At 37.1% G+C, this 20,418-nt stretch overlaps 1 protein-coding gene across 4 annotated transcripts in view; it reads left to right on the top strand.

Moving 5' to 3' along the window:
- Positions 1-20,418, top strand: part of CBLB (Cbl proto-oncogene B) — a 199,431-nt gene that overhangs the window by 67,258 nt on the left and 111,755 nt on the right. For all 4 annotated transcript variants that reach the window (XM_058555730.1, XM_058555729.1, XM_058555732.1 and 1 more), the window contains exon 4: positions 19,337-19,483. In XM_058555730.1, coding sequence (XP_058411713.1) covers positions 19,337-19,483 — 147 coding nt within the window. The remainder of the gene's footprint in view (positions 1-19,336; positions 19,484-20,418) is intronic.

The raw sequence follows: 20,418 nt of genomic DNA, 5'->3' as shown, positions 1-20,418 counted from the left end.
ATATTTTATTTTATATTTTAATTTATTTTATTTTTATATTTTAATTTATTTTGTATAGATAATAAATTCCCATGGGCAGAAGTCAGACAGTGCTGTGGGATATCTGTGTATTTTTAAAACTCTACTTTAACTAGTGCTTTACATCTCTTTGTTCAGTAACGTTTAAAGTAGTGTCTTTGAAAAAGAAATATGTTTTGTAATTTGCTGCAGCTATTCTGTACATCAGCTCATCTCTTAAATAAACTAATGTGTACCTGCTTCTGGTATGGCTGTCACCTTAAAATCTGAAATGACCAGAATGAGGCAGTCTGGATGTGCTCATTAGATGCTACCTGAGGCAGCTCAGGAATTAACCCTTGTCTGCTTCTGCCATTGGAGTGGATGCAACCAGGGGGACCGCCTTGCTTAAGCTTGAATAAGGTAACAAAAAGGATAGAGCTTCCACTTTCCGTTCTTCTTTCTGCTTTACTGTGTAGAATTAGGGGATTCCTGAGGAAGAGGGATTCATACCCAAGAAAATCAAGTTGTCCTGATGTCTGAACTTACAAATTACAAACTTAAGTTAGGCCTAGTTTTACCTACATTGTTTTGCATGTTTATATCAGAAATTCAAAAGTATTTTATTGGAAAACTGAGTTTTTCTTGAAATCCTGAGTTTATTATATGAAGTTGGTAGTTGGATTTCTCAGCTCAAGGAAGATGAATTAAAAATAAACAAGCATAGTATTATGATATCCACAATGGCAGGTTGAAAGAATGATGAGACAACTTTCTTTCTGATGTTAGGCTCAATCATGGACTTGCACGTTTTGCTTAGATGGAAAAGTAGCCAGTGGGGAGGTCACTCTCTTGAAGTCATGAGCTTGTGTTTCAAGGAGTGATTGTGAAGAAAAGAGTAGAAGTCTCTTCCTCCTTTTTTACCCAGAGAACGGGGGGAAATAATCTATATTTTACACACACACTTACTGAACACATATCTATCCACATATTTATGGATATCTATATCCTAATAGACAACATACCCGTATATAGTTAAGTAAGTAAACATTACTTAAGAACCAAAATCCTATGGTATACACTTTTGAGTGTGGTTTCTTTTGCTCAAAATTATGATTGTGAGATTCATCCTATTGCTGCACGTTGTTGCAGTTTTTTCATTTTCACTAGTGGTTAGTATTCCATCTTGTGAATATTTCACAGTTTATCCATTCTGCTATTGATGGGCATTTGAGTGGTTTTGGTTTGAATAATGTTGCTATGAAGATTCTAGAGCATTTTTGCTGCACGCATGCATGCGTTTCTGATGGATATATACCAAAGAGTGAAGTTGCTGGGTCATAGGGTATGCATGTGTTTTAGTACTATATATATATATATGTATTTTTAACATATTTTAATATATTTATGTGGTATCTGTTATTGACGTTTTTGGTTATTTAAAAATGAGTTATGGCTGACTAATTGGTTAGCCGACAAGAAAGTATTGCCTATTTATGTTGGGAGCAAAATGTATGTGTGGTTTCAGTATAACTAGTAGTTCAAAGACTCATTTCTAGCCCCTAGTTGATCTGAGACATTGGACCTGTCACAACCTTTTTGAGTTTGCGGTTCCCCTTCTATAAACAAGAAGATGGAAATAATTATATGATTTCTAGGGTCTTCATCTCTACATTTCTGTGACTATTTTGAAATGCCCTAAAGCAATGTTGCATATGTGTGCTTTTGTGATATCTGCTAACTCAGGGGGAACAAAACTACCTAATAAGGTTAATGTCTGATCATATCATTTGCACAATTCAGTATTATTGAGATATGCAGAAATCTATTTGGGTTTTTCAGTAAGCAGGCATGACTTTTAGTAATAGGCTTATTCACGTAAGGCCCATGTTAGAATAATGATTTTTCTTCCTTTTCGTGGTAACAGTCGTCAGGAAAGTTTAACATAATATTTGAAATTAACTTATAGCACTAAATTTTGCTATCCAAATAATTTGATAACGTGGAATTTTATGTCCAAAGAAATCTTAATATTTTGTGTTAAACTTTCAGTTGAATTAAATGAATTAAATGGGAGCCATTGTGTTCAGTCTGATTGTGAGTCTTGGCTGGGTGTATTTTAATATCTTCTTTTTCTTCATAGTCTTTTCCTGTGTATAATCTGTATTTGCAAGTCAGTTTCAGAGTTGGGGAGAAAAAAAGGGCTAATATTTCATAGGTGAATAATAACTAGTTATTAGCAGGCCATATTTAATTCATTTTTGTGAGAAGCTTCCTTGTCACTTTTTGTTTCATTTCTTTCTCAAAGCTGGTAGTGTGTCCTCGCTGACTTCTTAGCTGTGCTTAGCGGCCTGTGGAGGTGAACTTCAGGGTGGAACTTCACATCACAGCCTGGTTCTCTGAATTGCTCCGGACGGTTCGTCAGACCTATTTGTGGCCTGGAACTGAAAGTGATAGCAGGCATTTTAGCGAGTCTTTCATGAAGTTAAATTTATTCAATTTAAAGGAATATTTTTTTTTTCTGAAATTATGTCCTTCTTATTCTTGTGGTGTGAAAATATTATTTAATGACAAATAGATGATAGGTTTTGTGTTAATACCCTTTTGGTGAAATAAATAGGAATCCTATGTTGGTTTCTCCTAATTTTGTTGTTAAACATTTCAAGGTCTTTTAAATAAAAGCAGCTGGGAACCAGTGGTTAACAGAACACCATCCTCCATCAGTCTTTTTATACTGAAAAGGCTGGCTCCTCTGCATCGCAGTTTTTCAGAGCCCCTTGGTTAATTCACCCTTGATTTATTACACTAAGCCGGCCTCTCAGAGAGTGCTGGGCCTGCTTATGTGCTCTGCCAAGAGAGTCTCTTTCTGCCTTTCCTTTGCTTCTCTCGGTTGCCGGAATGGAGCAGCATCCCCCTTGGGGTTTGCAGCTGCTCCTTTCAGACTTTGACACTTCCTGGCCTTGGTCCAGCCTGTGGTGGTGCCTTCATCACTCCACCGCAGCCAGTGCCAGGATCTTTCTCTCTCTGATGAGAGGTTTTCGTGATAAAATTAGTTAGCTGTGCTTGATTGACATTTTCCAAGGATATTTATGCTGGTGGGTAGGCAGGGAGGCCTGAGTGCTCTTTAATTCTTAAGTTACAAGGAGATAAATAGCAGTGGGAAAAATCAGTTCTAGGTGGAGAAAACACCTAATGGCATTTGGAGGAGATGTTTTTTATTTTTCAGCTGGCAGGTCTTACTTTTCTTTCCCTTTTGCTGTTCTGCAGGATGAAATCAAATGTAGCAGATGGATTGTTTGCATTAAGGGATCTTGAAGGTTCATGGTGTTGGAGAGAGATTATTAAAGGGAGAACTAATTTGCTCCTTTCTCAAATTAGGCATAGGTGAACCACACTTACACTGAACTAGTGATGTGTGTGGTTGTCTTCTATTTCCTGTAGTAGGAGGAAGCAAGCCCAGTCTCTGACCTCTGGCATTATGTTAACCAATGAATTTAAGAATTTAATTCTTCTCCCAGGGCAGAGATGTGGGGGTGAACTGGGGTGTGGTGATGAAGTTATTATCAGTCTGATGTTGATATTTACAAATGTGGCAAGTACAGACTGTCCCAGGACTGGGCATCAAGGACTCGGGTGAGTTCCTTAGAGTTGTTGAGCAAGAGGGATGACAAGTGAAAGGCCCATCAGTAGTTGCCCTTGAGGTCTGTCCTGGAAGAGAAGCTAAATCACTCTAAAACAATGGTGTTGCAGCACATTGGCGATGTCATAAGAGGGACTGGTAGACAGGTGGTTTGAGACAAGAGTGGACTCTCTCACAAACCTTTAAATAGGTACTCAGATCTTGGGGCCGCTTTAGATGCAGTTTTATCTAGAGGCAGAGCAATGAAAAATAAAAGATCTTGTGAGGTCCCTGCTAAACCGGACATTCAACATGCATATGAAGCGCCCGGGGGTCCTAATAAAGTACAGATTCTGATTCACTAGTTCTGGGGGGCAGCGCCGAGAGTTTGCATTTTTAACAAGCTGTCAGGGAATGTCTGTGCTGCTGGTCCAAGGACTGAATTTTGAGTATAATTGTGACACATTTATTTTTGTTCTTGTCCTAGAGCTTGAATGCCTACCCAAAATCTAAGGCCCACAAAATAAGTATTATCACTTGTTCTTCTTCAGATTTAGTCTTTCCTTACACTTGACTATGAAAATGCTATTCACAATGAGAAAGGTATATTTTATTATTCCTTGTGGTATATATATTATAGGTGTATTATGGAAAGAACAGATCCAGATTAAATCCACCAACCAACATACTGGAAATACTTTCTAATCAGAAACCAAATGCTAGGCTACACATTGCTATTTGCAGACACCTCCAAGCAGTACCATATTCACACGTGTGCTATGCCAAACAGATGTCTGAGAAACAGATTTTTGTGACAGATTTTGACACAGGAAATACATCAGGCTCCATAAAACTTAATGGAAAAATGTATTGCTTAACTACAGTCCATTTTTAAAGAACAGATTGCAGTGCATTCAGTGGAATCAAACGGCTGTTATTCTTGAGCGCTGTGGCAGAATCTCCCTCCCTAGGGAATTATCTATAAGAATGTCACCTGGTGGCCTGGTATTTGATTGGTTATTGATAATGTTGTGTTTGGGGTTGGCCATTTTCAGCTCAGTATTCTATTTTAGATCATGGAAAAAGGATACATTTCTTTACTACATGAAATATTTATCTGGTGAATCATTTCTGGAAGTGAGGGAATTACTGTGGTATTTTGAAATGGAAACACATCTTTTCAGATGTGCATCAGCAGTATGATCTCTGAGTCCATTTCAAATGGTAATACACCAGGGGCTGAGAGTCTGCTGAAGCAAAACATCTGCCTCTAAGACACAGGCTTCTGCTGTGTTCCTCTCTGGGCACTATTGTTTTCTTTTGCTTGTTTTCTCAATTTGTTAAATCTAGACTATATTCCATCAAGGACGCAGGGAAGAAACCCTCAAAATTCAATTATTATCTTAGAACAGAGAAATCTTTAACAAAAGCTTTTAAATTTGGATAAAGATCTAGGAATTCCTACTTATTAAATTATACCTTGTGATACATTTTATTGAAAGTGGTTTTCTTTTCCAAATTCCTCCTCGCTGTAGTCCTCCCTGGTGGAATTATGGTTGGACATGTAGACCTCTGCATCCTTGAGCAGCCTGCGTAGATGATGGGCCTGTGCTGGTAAGACAGGCAGGCCTGGTAGGGAGGCAGTTTAATATCAACCGCGTGGGCTTGCTCCCCCATCAGCCTCTTCCCTGAATATAAATCACTCCTGACCCTGCACACAGGCCTTTGTCTACCAGGCTTCCTGCTTTCATCCAGATGTTCTGCTTTCCCCTGCTTCTCTTAATCCTTTCTAAGAGGCCCAGAGTTGAGCACTTTCTCCCTTTAGCTGCTGTGTTCCTGAAGCACCTTGAATGTACCTCAGTTATACAGTTACACGCTGTATTGTAATTGTGTGTTTTTGTATCTAATTACCCACCTGGATTATAATTAGATTATAGACTCCTGGAAGGCAGAGATGTAACTGGTTTTCATCTTTTTATTCCTATTGCCTGGCATGGTGTCAGATCATAGCAGAGCCTAAAAAAATATTTACTGAGTGAATAAACTATATTTAAAGTCACTGGACTTCCGTACATGTAGATCACAATTTCTGTGCATATAAAATTATTCTAAAAAACAGGGAGAACTGACATTTGTGCAAACAAGCTAGACTTTTAGAATGAGAAGCAGCGAGCTGCACCCTGAGTGTGCTATACTGGAAAATGAAAAGATACCTGGTGCTGCTTTTACAGCCTATTCTTTGTGGATTATTTGTAGCTTTTCTTTCTCTCTTAATATTTGATTCTATAAGAAATACTTGATTAAGCAGGTAATAAAATTTTTATAAGTTAATATGCAATCCTCCTATCATTCGAATGTTTAACTGAAATATTAAAAATGGTTTCTTCTTTTTAAATATTTGGATTTTCTTATTTCTGTTACCTTTTAAATGAAAGGTATCTCCAAGAGAGGAATAATGCTTGATTCTCCTGCTTAGTGCATAAATTAAATCCTACAGATTTTGACTATAGCAATGCCTCTATTGAATAACCATTTCACTAAAAGCATTTACGTGGGTAGACAGATACAATGATCTGTTCAGCAGTATTTTTAAATGTCTTCTTAAGATTATTATAGTGATGGTTTAGTATAGCTGGGAGCCAGAGAATTATGCTAAAAAAAAATCAGTGTGTATACTTCAGTGTTGATAAGTAAGGGATTATTAATAGTGCTTGACTTTTAAACAGAGACCCCAGTGAATAGAACTAGACAAGCCAACATCCAGGATGATTTCTTATCTAGACATAAAGTCAAATCTATTTATGTTAAATTGTCTTCAGAAAACGTGGTTTAAATGGCAGCTCAATTAAAAGACTCTGCTATACAGTCTATAAACATTCCATATCTTTGCTTATATTTTACATACATATAATGTTAAGGGGATTCTCTACCTTTGAGCATTTAAGACTTATAGAAATCAAGTCTGTTGTCAGTATAAATCAATGGATTAGCTTAATGGTATTTTCACAGTTCAGTTCATTGTATAGTTCTTAAATATGTTTTGGGAATTAGCTATAGAAAGTCCTTCAGATCTAAATCTGAGCAGGCTGCTTTTAGTCCAGATTTCTTCTGAAAACCTCTCTGGGGTGATTTGTTTTGGCATCAGAGAAAATATAGAGGATGTAAAATTTATAATTTCGAATGTAAAAATACTTTGTTAGGTAGGAGTACAACTTATAAGTAATGTGTTTGATCCTTTATCCATGAGTTATTTACTTATTCATATTGACAGAAGAGGGTCCTATCCTCTACTCCTACTATCATTCATGATAATTAGTGCTACTATTGGTAGCACTAATAGTACTAGTAGTAGTGATTAACATTTGTCAAATGCTTGCTATGTGTCAGCTGCCTAAGGCAATTATCTACTATGTGTTAAACCACCGCAAAAATTAGGGGCTTAATTCAACAATAATTATTATTTATTATGATTTTGTTGGTTGACCCCTACTTCATGTGGTGTTGGCTGGGGTGTTGGTTCAGCTGGAAGGTCCAGTGGCCTCACTCATAGCCTAGTATTTGTTGCTGCCGTGCAGCTGGGGACTCACTAGGGGCTTTCTGCATGACTGCTTGGGCTTCCTGACAGCATGGTGGCTAAATTCCAGGAGTGATTTCCAAGACGTGTAGGCAGAAGCTACACATCTCTTACGGCCCAGCCTCAGAATTTACACAGCATCATTTCTACCACATCCTATTGATCAAAGCAAAGGCACAGCCTAGCTCAGGTGAAAGGAGAGGGGAAATAGACTCCACTCCATGATGGGAACAGTGGCAAAGAATTTTTGGCCATTTTAATCCTCCACAAATCCTATGAAGATAAGTACTGTTATAATTCATATTTTAGAGATAAGGAAACTATAGCTTAGAGAGGTGAACTTAGGGCCCAAGGCCATACAGTTACTAAGTGGTTAAGCTCCAGTTTAGGTAAATTTGACTCTAGAGCTGGAGTTTTTAACCGTTGTAACATACTGCCTTCCGAGGGTAGGCAGATTAGATATTTTTGTCTTTCTACCCCAAAGTGAGTATCTGAGGATGGTTTTGTTGATGTAGGGGTTATTCCAGTTGTAATCAGACTGAAATAGTAAAGGGATCTGATTCATGTTATTGATCAGCCATCCTGTGGTAAACATAATGGTCTCTCTACATTTGGATATTTCTAAACTCTTGGTTGAGGTAAAAGTTAAAATTCTTAGACATGATATTAGCCTATGCCTACTACATATATTAGCACATGTCCTTACCAAGAACAAATAAATAAAATCTACTTTTTAAACTATAACTTTCCCAGTGGGCATACTCTGTTCTACTAGTCTACCCTTTTCATATGGTTTCAATATTCTAGTGTTTACTATTTGTTAGCATGAAACACAGAGTTTTTAAATTGTTTTCATTATTTTTTTAAAATTTCGGCTGCTTTGTGGTTTTCTTTGTTTTGAGAGCTAATGTTATTCAAAGGTTTTTCTTTGTTGAAAAAAGAAAAAAAGGAAATGTCAGAGATGCCTATTAGGGTAAAGAACAAAATAAAAATCAAGGCTTCCAAATATACTAATGAATTTTTATACTTATGTAATTTCAACTTTCCATGTTGGAGCTTTGTGTCCTAAGTTCAAGATTTCTGCCGTCTCAGACCGAGGCATGTTGAGGAAAATCTGTAAATTGAAAATGTTAGCTAGGATGGTGTACTTTCATATTACTTGTGAAATGGAGTCACAATTTTTGCCAAAAGCACATGGGCTTTTTAAGTGCCAGAGTTGTCTAGTCACCTCTTACTGGCTGGAATAAAAGTGATGATAAGCCCATAGAATGTTATGGGACCTCAGAAATTATGTGCCACAGTCACCTCATTTTATAGTGGAAAACGCTTTGGGTAAGAGAAGCTCTCGGCTCTTTTTCATATCATGGAGTAATGAGATGGGGAGAGATGTGTCTAGAACCCTATGCTGCCTGGCCCGTGTTTTCCTCCACTGTATCCAGTGTTTCCTCCACTGTATCCAGTGTTTCCTTAATAGGTGATTGGAAATGTAGAAACCACGTGTCTAGAAGGTCCTGTCACCACCACTCAGCTACAGAATAAGCTACATCCAGTTTAACTTTTGCCAGTTTATGAAAATCTTAGGCCTTTAAAAAATTTTTTTAACATATGTCTCTGTTGTTGCCGTATATAGAAAGCTTAAGAAGTTTTATGTGGTCTAGGGTAATTGTACTGCTAACAGCTATTACAGCCATGTTTTTCTATGATTGCTTTACCTTTTGTTTTTCATTTTGAAAGAAAAACAGTCCCAATATAGTCTCACTACTTAAAATAAAGCCCGGTATTTCTCTGTGAGGCTGTAGACATCTAAATTAGTCCCCTTCTCTTGAACCATTATCACACACATATCCTATATCTGGTAAGGTGGAGGAAAAATGCTGGTAGTGAAGTCCTCTGGTCGTATGTAACTGTAAATTTCTTTAATGCTGTTGTGGGACAGAGACTATATGTGATTGCTAATTTATCTGTATAACTATCAGGGACTTTCTTGCTTCTAAAATTAATTCAACTTGGAGTTCAGCGTTCTGTAGGAGACTTTTATAAAGGTGGGAGATGAAGTCACCAGCTAGATTTAAGGATAATGAGACTTAAACAGAATTGGACGACTCCTCCTCCTGTTTGAGCAGTTGCTGGACTGTTGGACCTTTGTATTCCCGGCTTTATATTCTACAAATGTGAATTATGATTGAGTCATTCTTTTAAGGAGGGATTTGGAAAAATTCTGGTGTGCCACTGGTAGATGTACTGTGGTGGAAGGGTTGGTACTTTTTAGAAAATTGGGAATCCACGGTCAAGTCAGTGGTTTGGGGTGGCTGCACCGGAGATGAGATGCCTTCCTGACTTGAAGACCAGAGCAGCCTGGACGCCAGTGGGCCTGTCAGAGGGTATGGAGGCCTATTCAGCCTCCCACAGGCACATTGCAGGCCTGCCTGAGAAAACCTGTGTGCTGGCCTCTCAATGACATTTCTGTTTCTTGTTGAAAATAGGAAAATTTAATGAAAAAATAAAGACAAAAACCATTTATGTCTTTTTGCATATATCCTATATATTTTTCTATTTATCTATAATGTGATATTTAGCTTTTTAATAGAACTAAGACTGCACTGGACATACTGTTTATTATCCTGCTTTTTTCACTTCACACTTTCGTGTTACAGTGCAGGAACGCCTGCACGCGCACACACACACGTACATTCACAATGTTATAATCTAGTATCCATATCAAATTATACCAAAAATAAATGAGAATTGCTTGACAAAATTGTGTTTATTTTTATATTTTCCCCAACCATTTGAATAAAGATAATTTTAACCCCAGGGGAAGAGATGGAATAATCTCATGATTTCAGTTTTCTTCTGTTAGTGACACACAATGTGAGCACCAGAGAGATGAGCTGTTTCCTCTTTCTGTGGTTCATTTGTCTTTCCAAGAGAGCAGGTTTGAAGAGGGACAAAGGTATCAATAAGGAAAATTTCCAGAGCCAAAATGAGGAAGTAACAGTCAGGGAACAGGGAGTGTGATGGGAAACTACGTTTACGCTTCCTCAGAAAGTGTGACAAATGTGTTCAGTTTACTTGAGTTTCTGGAAACTATGCGTGGGGGATATAGCATTAATTTCCTTTAGCTTGCTGATATTATATTTTGCCATTCACAAAGAAAATTTAAAAGAAAACTGAAAAGGAGAGAAAAGATCTTAAAGCTCACAAAACAAAGATTTTTTCTAATTTAGAGTCAAACTCCAGACTTTTAATTCTTTATTAAAGCGGCTTTTGGTAAAATTCCTTTTCATCGAGGTTTGGAAAGTTGATGCCTTACTGTGACCTGTTTTTATATACTGCTCCTATCTACGTGTTCATTAGCGCTTGTTTTGGGGTCAGGAAAGTCTTTCTTATTTATAGTTCTTTAAATATTTTCATGGCCCTTGAAATTAACCTTTATTGGATATCTATTCTGTGTAAGAAGCTGTTACAGGTATAACAGGATATTTTTTTTTCAAACAAAGACTTTTGCTCTGATAGAAGTGAAATGCAATATGTATATAAAATAACCATGGTGCTCTTCAGAGAAACCGTTGTGCTGTGACAGGTAACATGAAGTGGTGTGGCATTTAATAGCCTGATATATCACCTCTGGGAAGAGGTATGGAAAAGATACCATGAGAGTACTTTGACATAAAACTGATGCAGGTGAAAGTTCACCAGGCTGAAGCGTAGGAACTTTGTATCAGAGAGGAAGAAGAGATGGATTAACCCACGGTGTGGATCAGGAAAGGCAAGAGACCATTCACATAGCTTGAGGAGAGCACAGAGAAATGGTGTGAGAAATGGTAGAAAGGTAGCTTGCTCCCACGAACGGTAGAAATCCTTGAAGAAAATATTATTTTAGAGAGTTTTTAGCTATATTCTATTGAGTAAAAACAAAACAAAAGACATCCTTGAAGTGTCAAATGTGATAAAAAATAAAAATAGGGAATGTAACAAGTAAAAGATAATTAAGAATTTTCCATTAGAAGCAATAAATACTTATTGAAATAATTCAGATTGACTTCACTATATATATAGTTTTTATGTTCTACTGGGAGTTGCAAAGAACAAAAAATAAATCTAAATTAAAAAAAAATGTTGCTTCAAGGTCAAGTTTGTTTCATTTGTTGATGAGACTTTTCTTTTATCATATCACCCCAGGTCATAAAAGTATAGTTTGAACTTCTAATGTTTCTTTTTCTTTTGAAAAAGAACCTAACAAAATCAAACAAAGAAAACAAAGTTCTGTGTTCTGGTTGCTTCTATATGAGTCTCATAGCAATGATGACTTTCCACTTAGCTCATGGAACTTTCATTGTATTTTATCTTAAATAAAAAGGAATGTAGGAATGGATTTTTTCTTTTCTTTCTCAAGTAGTAGACTAGTCTACATTTTAATATTTATTTTACAAAAGGATACTTATTACAGATTAGGTTTAATCAAAAGAAGTCCAAAACTAAAGACAAAAGAGTTTTCTTTATTGAAGTAGATATTGTTAAGCTTTAAAACCAGATGAAAGTACGAGTGATCATATCATACTGTAGCAGGTTCTCATGATAAATTTTCCATAAAAACTCTTTGTTGAAATCATCAAAAGGATGTCGTTAATCCTTCTTTGGCATTGCCGCAAAGTTAAAATAACTGACATTTAAAAAAATTATTTGAGAAGCTTTATTGACTATATTGAGATAAGGTTTATTATAGTCCTTTTCTTCATGCAAACTGCTGTCATAATCATAGGAAATTTAAAAATCCACATGAATGACCGCATTCAGCCTCGGAGTTACCTGATTCCTGGCCTAATACACCTTCAGTCTACCGGACCTGCTGATTACAGGGCCACATTTCTGGTCAGAACTGCATCAACCCAGGAGTCATCAGTTCCTCGGTCCTTCTCCCTGATGACCTCCTTTGTTCCGGTTCTGTCTCAGCTCTGCTCTCGCTACGTTGTTCTGCGTCTTTGGAGATCTCTAAGCTCCTTAGATTCGTTAAGAGTAGGATTGTGTCATCTTCATCTGCGTATCATCAGTGCCTAGACCAAGCCTAATACATAATAGACACTCAGTCAGGGTTTGTGGAATAAATGACTGAATGGCTGAATCAAATATGCCAGGTGTTTGCTGTGGAATTATAAAAGACCTCCATGACAATTAATGATCTTAATAGGTTAGAATGGTCATTTTTACCTTACTAAGCTGGCCATCAGCTTGATGGACCATCATATTATATGGGAAAAAGAAGAAAGACTGCTATGATAAATATTTATACTTTTAAACAGAAGTGATAGGTAGAATTAATAATAACAAACTCTTATTTATTGAGTGTTTTTAATATTAGATGTGCTAGGCTCTTACCTACATGCCTTATTTACTCCTCACAGCAACTCAGTGAGACAGGCATTTTTCTTTTTTTTTTTTGGTGAGGAAGATTGGCCCTGAGCTAACATTTGTGCTAATTCCTCTATTTTGTATGTGGGACACTGCCACAGCATGGCTTGATGAGCGGTGTGTAGATGATGCGCCCCTGGAACCTGTGAACCCTGGGCACCGAAGTGGAACCCATGAACTTAACCACTGTGCCACCGGGCCGGCCTGAGACAGGCATTTTTATTTAAAAGCTATAGAGATGAGAAAACTGATAATGAGAGAGAGGTTAAGTAACTTGTTCAAAACTACCAGCAGAGTAAGGATGTGAACCCAGTGCTATCAGACTTCAGGGCCAAACTCTTTAACATGGGATGTTTGAAAAATTAAGCAGAATATCTTGAATATCTCCCAGGAACTTGTCAAAGGATTTTACATTTGAACATGATAGACATATTTCACGTATGAGTTATGTTTAAGTAAGGCATTTGTAAATTGACCATTTAAAACTATTTATTTTAGAAAGCAAATCTGTTTACCCTGAGAGCAGCAACTTTATTTTAGGGATATCGTCTTGCTCTTAGTAGACCTTTGTAGGCAACACATTCAAGAGTTTGCTACCGAGGCCAGCCTAGTGGCATAGTGGTTAAGTTCACGCATTACGCTTTGGGGGCCCGGTGTTCACTGGTTCAGATCCTGGGTGCGGACCTACTCACCACTCATCAAGCCATGCTGAGTTGGTGTCCCATATAGAAGAGCTACAACTCTACAACTATGATACACAACTATGTACTGGGGCTTTGGGGAGAAAAAAGGAAAAAAAAAAAAAAAAAAAAAGAGGAAGATTGGCAACAGATGTTAGCACAGGGCCAATCTTTCTGAGAAAAAAGAAAAAAGAGTTTACTACAGAGAGATAAGTGATGCCCAGGTTTCATCTTTTCCAGCCGCAGTTTCAGGCTTGGCCTCCCTAGCCATGTTAGTGGTGGATGATGTATTCTTTAACAAAGGAAACAGACCTTCCTTGGTTACCTATTTTAGTGCAGTTTTTGGACTGACATAGTTTGCTAAATTCCTTTTTAAGTGAGCAGTTCAGTTTCTAAGAAGTAATATAAAGCAGCTTGAAAAATTGTCCCACTGCCTATATCTCAGGTGAGATTGTTTCTGCACACACTCTTGACTTCTCCTGTGACTGGGGGCGGACTCTGCGTCTTCATTAGCATTTGGACTTTTAAGATCTGCTTCATACTCCCCTTAGAAGTATTGAAAACTTTAAATCATTTGGGCAGGGATGGGTAAGGTCTAGTTTTATTTAAGACTCTCATTTATATATATGTGTGTGTATATATATATATACATATATATACACACACACATATATATAATAGTCTCTGTTCGCAAGAGGGAGAAATGAAAGGCAGGGCTTACATTAGCCTAGTCTCCTCAATTTCTTAGGAATCAAAATGGTCCCAAGGTCTAAAACAGTGTGAAGTAACTCTCTAAGCCCATCTTCGAGGCACTACATCAGAAATACAGTGAATGGAAACTGCACTTTAACTGGACGTGAGGCTCATTTTTAGTGTACTGTTTACATTCTTGTCTTCTTGCCTTTGTTTTTATGCTGAATTTGTTTCACTTTGTAAAGATTAAGAAGAGCATGTTCTAGCTTTAAATGTGAGAATTGAATTATTAATAGTTTTTGGATAAAAAAAAGATCTCCCATCTCACAAACTTTGGACCTCACTGATATAAAGTTTCATTGAAAGGTTTCCACTAATTTAGCATTTAAAGCTTTTAATTTCTTCCTTGGTTTATGACACAGCTGTTTCTTGAAGGGAAAAAATGCAAGGACTACATGAAATCTAATTAGATTACATTCTTTGTGTGTCTCCCATGTTCAGTGGAGGCTACTAATCAAATCTTGATATATTTTATATTCATTTTTCAAATTTAATTCATCACATCAAGATGGCTATAGTTGGTGCATTGCCCCCACCATACTGTATCATAATAATCTATTCCTGTCTTTTTCTCCCAAACTGTGTGATAAATTTATTAAGGGCAGGATTGTGTCATCCTCCATCAAACCTTGTGTACCCCCAGTCTCCTTATGATGTTGGCTATAGCCAGCGTAGGCTACTAAGGCTTATTCATAAACGGTGAGGCTCCACCATTCCAGCAGTCATGCTCCTTCACTCTGGCTCAGCCTCACATTCTGGGCAGCAATGTAACTTGGCTTTTGTAGAAATGGATTCATACCATTTTGAAGAAATACAATGTTAGGTGATTAAATCCAGGGTAAAAGAGGTGAGGTACCTTGCTTCTTTGGTGATATTCTTGACATTGCTGATACATTTATCATACTTTTTTAAAAATGTAGCTAGCTTTCCTTCTCTTCTTCCCCCCTCCTTTGCTTTTACTCCTCTCCCCCCCCCGCCCCTTTCTTCAAGGCTCCTCTAATATTAACATCTTAACTAGTTTGCGCAGTATTGACATCTAGAAGCTACTTTTTGATTACCTGGTATTTCAAAATACTTTTATTCTGAAATTATTTCTTATAAAAAAACTCACACAAAACAAATTTAAAAGATGGCTTAGCTTGTAATGATTAATGGGAGATATGTGGTAGTAATTAGTCAAAATAACTCTTATATGTGAAATAAAATGTTGCAAAATTCCTTGTAAAATTACAGTAGTTCCCCCTTACCTAGAGGGGATATGTTCCATGACCCCCAGTAGATGCCTAAAACCATGGATAGTACCAAACCCTGTATATACTATGTTTTTTCCTATATATACATACCTATATAAAGTTTAATTTGTAAATTAGGCACAGTAAGAGATTAACAACAACTAATAATAAAATAGAATAATTATAACAATATGCTGTAATAAAAGTTACTGTAGATCTTAGCAACTCCAGCATATAATTTTTTTTCTTTCATTAGTAAGTGTAGAACTTTCACCTTTTCACTTAAAGGAAGCACTGTACGGCTTCTCTTTGGCATATCCGTATTGCCAGCATCACTGCTCTTACGCTTTGGGGCCATTATTAAGTAAAATAAGGGTGACTTCAACACAGGCACTGTGATACTGCGACAGTCGATCTTATAACAGTGAGGCTACTTAGTGACTAACAGGCAGGTGGTATATATACAGCATGGATCTGCTGGACCAAGGGATGAGTCAGGTCCCAGGCGAGAGGGAGCTCGACTGCTTGAGATTTCATCATGCTACTCAGAATGGTGCATAATTTAAAACTTATGAATTGTTTATTTCTGGAATTTTCCATTTAATACTTTTGGACCTTGGTTGATTGTGGATTACTGAAACTGCAGATAAAGGAAGACTACTGTAATTACAGGTATATTTATAAGATCGTGAGGTCTTTCCGGATAAACTTTTATTTCTTTAGTTGTTTGGAGTAGGGTAGTTTTTGTGATAGAAACATATTTTTAATTAGTGAGCATCAAATCCTTTATTAAGCAGTTATCAGTTTTGGTCTTATGATGAGGGACAAGCAGGTGGACTTAGGGAAATTTGCTAAATATGGAGAAAATTCATAATAGGTAAAAGCATTTCATCTACAAAGATGATGTTAGTTGTTGCCTTTCTTCCTCCATATCTGCGTGATTAGAGATAACTGTATTCTTGGATTTTGTTTTCAAAATTGCAGGTTATTTATTTTTATTTTTTATATTTTGCTGAGGAAGATTAGCCCTGAGCTAATATTTGTTGCCAATCTTCCTCATTTTTTGCTTGAGGAAGATTAGCCCTGAGTTAACACCTGTGCCAGTTCTACTCTACTTTATATGTGGGTGCTGCCACAGCATGGCTGATGCATGGTGTAGATCTATGCCTGGGATCCGAACCTGTGAAGCCGGGCCACTGAAGCAGAGCACGTGAACTTAACCACTACGCCATGGGGCCGGCCCCTCTTTATTTTTTTGAAATGGATATCTAAGGGTGCAGGATAGGGTAGGGAATTAAAGAAAGCACGTAATGTATAGCAAAATATAGTCAACAACCCCCTCCCACCACAGACACATAAGACAAAGCCTATTTGCTGTGATAATAAATTTAAATGACATCACATAGTAGAATTAGCTGTCAGTTCTTTTCATATCTTGGTGTGGATTGCAACCTCTGTAAATCAATCTTGTAAATAATGGATTTCCAGAGTGATCATTTACATATGTATGGTGTGTGTGTATTTAAAAATTAGGTATAAAAATATAAATATATGTTCTGGTATATGTGAAAAATAAGGTAGCACTAAACTGTTGCATTCACATATTTTTAATAATCTGTATTTGAGTTTCTTTAAAGACTAAAAGCAAAATATATCTTTTCATTGCCTTAGTTTATGCAAAATTCAAATAAAAATGTGGTGATCCACTTGCAGGAACAAGAAAATTGAACTATACACACATTTTATGATTAAGCAGTGATTAGCTATAGGTACCAGTGATCGCTAGAGCTTCCAGACTGTAAATTATAAAGATAAGATGTTATTATTTCTGTTGTAAATTTTAGTGTCTCCATAGCCAGTGGATCAAATATCTGAGATGGATAATCATTGGCATTGTGCTTCAGACCTTAGATCTAACAAATAAAAATGAAAAACATTTGGCTGTGATTAAAGAACAAAGAAAACAAGGAGATGGAGAGCAACCAGTTCAGAAAATAAGGAACAGTTGGTTTACCCTAATTATAGCCATCTTGACTCCTCTTCTTTCTTCTGTGTGTATCAATTGGAAGTTTGGTGGAAAATTAACCCTTTTGCCTAATTATAGAAATAAATTTCTTGCATATTTTCTAAAGTGACTTTATGTTTTTCCTTAAACTCAGGTTTCAAAAGTCAGTTGCAGTTTGTATTGGCCACAATTATTTCCTTTGATATAGTTTAGCAGTTTACTGTTTTTCATTTCCTAAGAATGAATTTCTTATATCTTCCATCATCTAAATGAGGGTGTGTTGACATAAACGAGAAGATGAAAGATTCAACTAATTAAAAAAGTTTTACATTTGAACAAGGAGTTGTGCTTAAGTGTGGCTGAGTCTAAGAAAATGATGGAGCATTCTGTATAACCATCGTGATTTTGCAGATTGTTTATTGTTCCAGTCCAGCACTACAATAAGGCCTGAGTTCTGACCCTTCTTTTTCATAAATCTTCTCGTAGATAATAAAACTGATGGAAATTGAGACATTTTAGGTTTTCCAGTAGAGATGAATTTATTGAGATGTAGATTACTTTATACTTTTTGCTTGCTCTTCATTCCTACTTTTCCCACTTTTTATCATGAGTACTTTCATTTATTCTGTGTTCCTCTTCTATAGGAAGTTACATGTTTCTTTTTAAATGTTTTAGAAAGAGTGACACCCATTGACTTTATAGACAGGTACATACCGTATGATCTCTTTGTTACCTAACATGTTTTCTTTGCTTATTTGAGTCATTAGACACAGGTACATGAGTGTACAGAGATTTGATAAGTTCCTTAATCTTTTTAATCCATTTGGCTCCCAGTTCCTTATAGCAGTATAGCTCCTAAGGAGGGGAGTATATTAGAATTGCCCAGAGAGCTTCTAAAATATGCACATATCTGGAACCTGTCATCGGAAACTCTTAATTTTTGGGTAGGAGTGGCAAGGGTATTTGACAAAAACTGTGTTCATTGTTTCAGATGCCATTTTTTTTTTTTTGAGGAAGATTGGCCCTGTGCTAACATCTGTTGCCAGTCTTCCTCTTTTTTTCTTTTTTCTCCCCAAAGCCCCAGTACATAGTTGTGTGTCATAGTTGTGCAGTTGTAGCTCTTTATCTGGGACGCTGCCACAGCATGGCTTGATGAGCAGTAAGTAGGTCCGCACCCAGGATCTGAACTGGCGAACCCTGGGTCACCGAAGCGGAATGCTTGAACCCAACCGCCATGCCACCAGGCCAGCCCCCACCCCCCTTTTTTCCTCAAATTCTTTTATGAGCTAACATCCGTGCCCATCTTCCTCTACTTTGTGTGGGACGCCGCCACAGCATGGCTTGACAAGTGGTGTGTCGGTCCATGCCCGGGATCCAAATCTGCAAACCCCGGGCCGCCGAAGCGGAGCGTGTAACCTTAACTACTACTCCAGGCCGGCCCGTCAGATGCCTCTTTATGTCATGTCTGAACCAAACTTTTTCATCCTATCTCATGCCATTTCCTCCAGTCACCTTCTGCTCTTCTCCAGCCATGCTGAGCCTAGATATTATACAAACTCTTCTATTCCATACGTCTGTACTTTTGAACATGTTGTACTGCTCAGAATACCTTCTCCTTCCCTTCCCTCCCTCCCCTTCCCTCCACTCCAGGTCTGTCATCTGTCAACTACTTATCTTCCTAGATTCTCCACTAATGACAAATCTTTCCTCACTCCCCCTGGTAGAAATAGTCGTTCTGTCTTTTGTATTTAGCATTTATGTCTGATTATGATTTTTTTTTGGTGTCCCTTTCTCTCATTAAACTCATGTAATTTATCTTGTTCATGTTTATATTAAATGAATACATGGATCACTGGTAAAGTGAAAGTCTGTTAGGAATTTAAATGTACAGTTTTTATGAACATTGTTTTTAAGGACGTTATTATGCTGAGGTTCGTGACCAACCACCAAGACCTAGGTTGATACGGTACATAATTTTATTTTTCATGATATATCTTCCCATTAAAACTTACATGCATATATATATTTATTTTTTCCCTTCGTTTTTTTGCCCCCTTCTGTCTACAGACGAAATCTCACAAAACTGTCCCTTATCTTCAGTCACATGCTGGCAGAAATCAAGGCAATCTTTCCCACTGGGCAATTCCAGGGAGACACCTTTCGTATCACGAAAGCAGATGCTGCTGAATTCTGGAGAAAGTTTTTTGGAGACAAGTAAGTACAAATCATTTTATAGTTTGGATCCATCTTTGAAGAAGGAGCTAGTTCTGCCTCCAGTTCCATATGGTATAGATTTTACTTGAGTATTTTGAGAACGTACTTGAGTGTTTGTGATAAGAGTTTTGATTGCTGATTTTTCTGTTTAGTTAGCCACCAAAAGTATACCTCAGTAGCTGGATAGTTTTATGATATTACCATGTAAATATCAGTTAAGTGACATTTATTTATTTGATAAGCATTCATTAAGTTAAATATTTTGCTCTAAGAAGCAGAGGTATATAAGATGGAGTCTCTGTACATGGGAAGCTTGTAACTTCTTGTAACAGTACACACGTAAGACACACTAAAAGGCAGAAAGGGATAGATACTTTAAAAACGGCATAAATAAATTGCTCTGAAGTTTCCGAGAGGGGAACAGTTGCTTCAGGATTTCAGGATCAGCACTGCTTCCTAGAAGAGATGGGGTCTAAACTTGGTTAACATCTGAAATTGAGGTGGGAAAAGTCTTGGATTCAGGCTTTCTTTGTATCATTGCACAGAAAGTATACATGTGTAAACAACATAGAGAAATAAGGATAATGTTATCACAAAGTTTTATTATATCAGAAAGTAGCTACAGATGTTTCCTTTAGGTCCTTCCTACCCAGGCACTAACTCAGGTGAGTTTGGTAAAATAATAGGGACTGAATGTCTGAAGTCAGCATAATTTAAATAAAACTTATATAGCTTCTGTTGGGAATCTCTCAGTAAGATGATCAAGAATTGAGCGTCAAGAGGCAAATGGCTTCTCAGTAACCTTTTAAGGGTCCCTTTGATGAGAGAGCACCCTCAGAATGTCCTTGAATGTAGGCAGAACCCTGGCTGAGTATTAAGGAGGAAGAGTGATTGCTTACACACAGATTTTTCTTTTCATCTTGTAGTTAAAAGTC

This window comes from Diceros bicornis, chromosome 15 (assembly GCF_020826845.1).
Source record: "Diceros bicornis minor isolate mBicDic1 chromosome 15, mDicBic1.mat.cur, whole genome shotgun sequence".
NCBI classification, from domain to species: domain Eukaryota; kingdom Metazoa; phylum Chordata; class Mammalia; order Perissodactyla; family Rhinocerotidae; genus Diceros; species Diceros bicornis.
The sequence above is the reverse complement of the archived record's forward strand: the minus strand, read 5'-3'. Positions and strand labels throughout refer to the sequence as shown.